We start from the raw sequence: 6,342 nt of genomic DNA, 5'->3' as shown, positions 1-6,342 counted from the left end.
AGACCTGGAGGGCCCACAGGAACCAGAGCAGGAGGGCCCACAGGAACTAGACCTGGAGGGCCCACAGGAACCAGAGCTGGAGCAGAAGGTCCAGCATCAGAGGGGTGGGGAGGGTGGGACTCAGAAACCCCCAGAGCTGCCAGCTCTGAAGGACACCCTGAAGAAAAGAGTCCCCTAAGGCCAGCTAGCTCACCCTGCATCCCCTCTAGGAGCCCCAGGATCTTTGAGAGGGGAGACGCTGGCAAAGCACAAGTTGTGGGTGGAGAGCAGAGAAACTGCCTGCTGGGTTCAGTTGTTGGTCTGATCATTCTGTTGTGAATGGCTTGGAAAGAATGAACCCAGGGTGCAGGCAGCTTCCAAAAGGAAACAATAAAGATTTATTAAACAAAAATTGCTGACAGGGCAGCTAAAAAACTAACAACTAACTTGGTGTATCTAGGCAAGGCAAGGCAAGGCAAGGCAAGGCAAGGCAACAAACATACAGGCTGTGAACAGCACAATGATCAGACAGGGAAGTGAAGACAAGACACAGAATATAAGGTGAGACTAACGAGCACAAACAGGAAACACCTGGGAGAGAAACATGAGGAGCAGGTGAGAGTGGGTGGGGCTGGAGCAAAGGCAGACAGGAGGAAGAAAACAGATAAGACAGAAACTAAAATAAAACATTAATACAGACAAAACTGTTCAACATAGAAGCTTCAGATTTCTTTTGTTGTTTAGCTCTGATGAAGCTCTATCCATCAGTGCCCCAACCCACCTGGACCCACAATTTATCTGAAAAAGGGGTATCTGGACATACAAAAATTGTCATAGTTCAAAAACTATTAAACATAGGAGCTTCAGATTTCTGTTGTTGTTTAGCTCTGATGAGGGGCTATCCATCAGGTCCAACCCCCCCCCCCCTCCCAAAAAAAGACCCCCACCCAAACCACTACAATTTTGGGATGCATCTAGTAGCATGACATTTATTAGGAATAAAGACTTCTGAGTTCTTGTGCATTTGTGCGTGCGGGGGTCATTGTGTAACCACTATGCAGTGTCTAGTTTGTATTGTCAATGTAATGGGGCACAGTGGGTTGGACCCAGATGACAGGTAAGTTGAAAGTTAACAAAACACTTTAATAACAAAACAAAAAAGAAGAGGGATGAGTAATGATACAGTGAACATGGAGGAACTGAAGCACCTGAGATAAATAAACAAAAACACTAAGAACCAAATAAAGACAACCTATGACATGAGACGAGATGAGACGAGACTTTTTTGATTCCACAATGGGGAAATTTGTCCACTACTGACTCTGGATAGCTGGACTATAGAGAGCTGAGCCCTGCAGGCTCTGGAGAGCTGCGTCCTGAAGGCTCAAGTTTGTGTGAGGCCATGCAGAGGCAAAGATCAGCCCTGTAACAGCCACCCTTCATCAGTGATTGAGGATGAGGGGCCTAATGGAAGACTGGCCATCAGAAAAACGGGAGTGGACATTGAGCATTCTGAAGAAACAGCAGGCTGGGTGATGAGAGGTGCGGTGGTGGGATTGTTCTTTCATTTCTTTAATTTCTTCCAAGAGAAGAAAAATAATTGAAATTTGTGGAAGTCCAGTTCTGTAAGAAAGAGTGTTTCCAAGCAGGTAAGGAACCTGCACTTGCTGTCTGAGTAATTTAAAAGCAGAGGAACATATCTTCTTTATCTTTATTTATACATTTATTATTTATACACCAGTTGAAATCTATTAGGACAGTGGTGGTGTCTGTTGCTCTTTCCCATTCTCCTCCACCTGTTACCCCTCTTCCCCACAGTAGCTGTGTTTCCATTACAAATGTGCAGAAAACTTTGATATTCTGTTAATGTTAAAAAACACAGTTTCACAACTGCAGTGTTTCCATTAAGTAAGAAATGCTATTAAAGTCACGCGTGAAATACGTTTGTTCTCGTGATAAGTCATTACAAACATGGTGGCGATGGATGTAAACACATAGCATGTTGCTACCACGACACTAGCGCTCATCATCAGAGGAGACATCGGTGTCTTTTATCGAGGCTTTTATCGAGGCTTTCCAGAGACAAGTCACTTGGGAGTGACTATGTATGCTGTGTTTTTGGGAAATTGTAGTCGGTGAGTTTACTGTTTTATACTACTTTTGTGATATTACTACTACTTCTACTTCCTGTTATCTTCTTCGTCGTCAACTTTTTCACCAGTAGAAACAGCCGGTTGTTGATCACGTGACTCCAGTGATGCGAAAAAAGTGTTTCTTTTGCAGATTTGCGAAAAACACCAATTTTGATATGGCCAAAATACCACCTTATCCTAGCGCAAAAACAGTTTGTTGAAAAGTGTAATTTTTTTCAAAATTGACGTGTTTCCATTGAGCAAATTTATTTTCGAAATTCTAATTTGCGCATTTTCATGGTCAATGGAAACGCAGCTACTGAGGAGGGATAACAGTCTGATGGCATGAGGGACAAATGAGTTTTTCAGTCTATTAGTCCTACACTGCCCCCCCTCCCAGGAGTTTCTTGCCAATGTTAAAAGACTGCAGCCTCCATAGGAAGTACAGCCTGACCCTTTCTGTTTAGGTGGTTGGTGTGAGTTGTCCAATCCAATTTGCTGTCTAGCCACAGTCCAAGGTATTTATAGGAGTCTACAGCCTCCACCTCTGCCCCATCAATCAGAACTGGTCATAGCCCTGGTCTGGACTTCCCAAAGTCAAGAACCAGGGGCCAAGACTTGAGTGGATTTTTTACTGAAATGTGGCATACAGTCAAATCAAGGAAACGGAGTACGCACAAAAAAGTACAGATGTATCAAACCATGTGTACGCCGGAATCCACTCACAGTTTTGTTGTACATCCCAATCAACGTGGAACTGAGCACACGTGACACACTTCCCCTGACACATCTTCGACATATGTCTCATCAGGACAAGAGCTCTCCCCTTTGCCCAACCTTCTCATGGAGACAAGATTTTTCAATAGAGCTGAGAGACCAGCTGACCAAATCCATAATTTCCAATTTGGAAGATATGTAAGGTAAGCTCAGAAAGCAGCAAAGACATAGGGGAACTACATCCACCTTCACTGAGCAGAAAAAAAAGAAGCTTGTTATGGTTTTCACACATTCCCAGATGTCCCCTTTTGATTGACACCTTGTTTGACCAACTGGGTTCATCTATCGGCTCTCCAGAGCCAATAATCTGTGAGAGGTACACCAACTTCCGGTGGTGACACCCTGGGCTAGATTGACTGTAGAAATGGCCAATCAGCTCCAAAAATAAGGATATATTTGTTTATTGTTGTGTTTTGACTGTTTGTGGATATTGGCTGGATGTACTCCAGTTGGTATAAAATTTTCTGAATATTAATATTTTCTTTGGTAATTTAATCGTGCTCTGTATAAATATGGATGGTAGAATGTGTTTTGTGGGGTTTTTATATTTAACTTGAGCCCAGAGAGAAGTCTGTGTTGAAGATTTAGAAATTAGAGTTTAGAAAAAGTGTACAGTTTGGAAATATTTGTACATTTGTACAAATATGCAAATGGGACATGCTGGATTGTATTATGTCTCAAATATTCATTTTTTATGGGGGGATAATTGGATAATGGTAGGGGAAATGCCGCACTATGTCCTGCGTTTCATGACAAACTATAACTATCGAACACACCACTGCACTTTGTATGCCACAGCGAAATGTCCACATTTTGACCACAGACTGTCTCTCTGGCTGATAAAGGTTTAAACAGACGGTGCTTTCATGCATTCTTGGGCATCTTCCTGCATATTTATGCTCATGGTCTGCACTCTCAGGACATCATTATGATGCAGGAGCCAAAGGTTAGACGAAACACGTTAGAAGGCTTTTAGATTTTCCGCTTCTGCCACTTAGAAAAACGCGCAGTAGGATTTAAAGTTATCATTTCTCGTTACCTTTGGGCAATTTAGTTATGGGGTGGCTCTTATTTTTGTGCTTTGTGTGTCTTATCTTGTATTTTGGATTTGTTGTATGTTTTATGCTGCTGTCTTGGCCAAGTCACTCTTGGAAAAGAGGTTTTGAATCTCAATGAATTATTTTCCTAGTTAAATATAGGACACTACTACTCTAGGCTCACTCTTGCAGCATGCACAATGCATACTGCTTACTATTTTTATTTTTTCCTATTCTAGGTGGTGATGGCTGTGGCTCAGTTGTATTTCCACCTTGCCCCTAAAGCAGAGGTTGGTGTAATTGCCAAAGCCTTGGTTCGTCTCCTTAGGAGTCACAGGTAAGCTTTGAATATAATTTCAAATAATATTTTAAAATTTAAATCAGGCTGATAATTACACACAAGAAAAAAATCATATTATATGACATTATGAATGGCTGTAAGAGACAAGAGAAAGCTTTATGACTGCCACAACACCAAAAATGGTATGACCACAGCAAAGTGACGAATGAGGGTAGTAAAATAAAATTTCTTTGCCTCAAAGCAGAGGATTATATTAAACAAGAAGCTCAGTGAAGCTGAAGTACAAAAACATAAACCATAAGAAGTAATGACAGTATATGGGTGGCCTTCTGATTGTAAGTCCTGCAGACTTTCAAGCTTTTTATTGAAAAGTGGTTTTCGGTGTGCCTAATGAAATCACAGTGTTATGGGTGTTGTTTGTTAAAACGTCTGAACTGAATGATACATGTCATTAACTTTATTCATGTGGATTTACTATCATTAGTGACAAGAGTAGGATATTTATCCAGCCCAGTGGTATGGCCTCTTTGGCAACCCACCATGTTTTTGTTAAAAAAATGTTAAAGTTGACAGGAAATTTGAAAAAAATGTCGCATTGTAATTACGTGTTATTGTAAGACATTGTTGACAATACTTAAACACTCACGATAAGCTGGCAGTTAAATAAAACTTACTGCATATTAAAATATTGTATTATAAATTTTAAATGGATAAAAACCAAAAACGACAAAGAAAATCACAACAAAGGTACATAACAAAATGATTTTGCATCAAAAATATGAAACTTGGACAGTATATAAACTACTTACAGTGAAACTTTTTGATTTTTTATTAATCAATGGAAAAAAAACCAGTCCAAAAATGAAAACCATATACGTGGCGTTTTTTTTCCATTTCCCCCAAAGTCTTTGTGGTATTGCCAGAAGCAGTTCCTACCAAGCTGCAGACACAGTCCTACATCACATAAGGCACTTCATCACCATGCTCCATTTCAGTCCTCCATCTGAGATGATTTGCAGCTTCTGTCTCTCACAGCATCCACATCATCTTCAGCATCCTCACTGCTGCTCTCTCTCTGCCTCTCCCTCCTCCCAAACTTGAAGACGGTTGGTCTTCACTACAAGACAAAAAGAAAGTAGCAATAAATATTCAGCTAGTCACACACACACAATATATAGTAAAAACAAGGCAGGGTTTACTGAGCAAACATCAATAGGTTGATACAAAAAAAACATCGCGTTTTGAAGAGACACGTGTATTTACACATACTAACTCTAAATATGCATATATTGCACAAAGTAACTTACTTGTTACACTTATAAAAATCAACATACAAACAACTATCCAAATATTCATAAAATAAAATATAAATGTAAAAACTGGCTTCATTCACAAGAATGATGCACTCAGAAACGCCATCAAGTTATCTTTGTTCCCAAGAAGCTGGTTCCTCACCATCTCCTTGGGTCTCAAAATCGACCAGGAGCCTCCAAGGAGGTCTGATGACTTGTGAAGAACATCTTCCAGACATTTTATTCTTTTTTTTTTACTTTATTTTTATGTTTTTCAAAATTGAACAACAAGAACAAACAGATATCAGACAATAATAAAAAAAAGACCAAGATCCAAAACAATCAAAACAAGCTGTCAGCCAACTGGTGTATTAATAAGATGGAGAAAAGAAAAAAAGAATAACTTGCATATCAGTCTAGACTGGTTTAAACCAGACCCTGTCCTTCACTTTGCTTCATACGAAGATCTGGACATGCTGCATAGAGAAGCGTTTCTTGCAGGAGACGTGGCCTCTGCTGAAGTTTAAAATGATTGGATCAGTTRGCTGCGACGTATGTCGCTGTGACGGAGGCTAAGCTAAGAAGCTAACCGGAAATGGTGTGTGCTGTAAACAACCCTACTGAGAGGAGAAAAGTACAGAGCCGAACGAGACGACTAAATGAGAGCTGCTGCTTTGTCAGACAAATTTATTTTAATTTGAAGCCTTATCAACACAGACTGGCTTCATTCACTTCCTCCACTGCTGTATGCTAAACTAACTAGCAGACACTGAGCAGAACATCGACGTCATTCAAAACTCCTCCTTCTGTTCTCTGATTGGTCC

At 40.4% G+C, this 6,342-nt stretch overlaps 1 protein-coding gene across 1 annotated transcript in view; it reads left to right on the top strand.

Moving 5' to 3' along the window:
• Positions 1 to 6,342, top strand: part of LOC106534641 (AP-3 complex subunit beta-1) — a gene marked incomplete at its 5' end in the record, with an annotated part of 66,459 nt that overhangs the window by 3,573 nt on the left and 56,544 nt on the right. Inside the window, 1 exon segment of the mRNA XM_014031341.1 lies at positions 4,165 to 4,262. Within this exon segment, the coding sequence (XP_013886795.1) occupies positions 4,165 to 4,262 (98 nt within the window).

The sequence above is a fragment of the Austrofundulus limnaeus genome, unplaced genomic scaffold (assembly GCF_001266775.1).
Source record: "Austrofundulus limnaeus strain Quisiro unplaced genomic scaffold, Austrofundulus_limnaeus-1.0 Scaffold1229, whole genome shotgun sequence".
Lineage (NCBI taxonomy): Eukaryota > Metazoa > Chordata > Actinopteri > Cyprinodontiformes > Rivulidae > Austrofundulus > Austrofundulus limnaeus.
The sequence above is the reverse complement of the archived record's forward strand: the minus strand, read 5'-3'. Positions and strand labels throughout refer to the sequence as shown.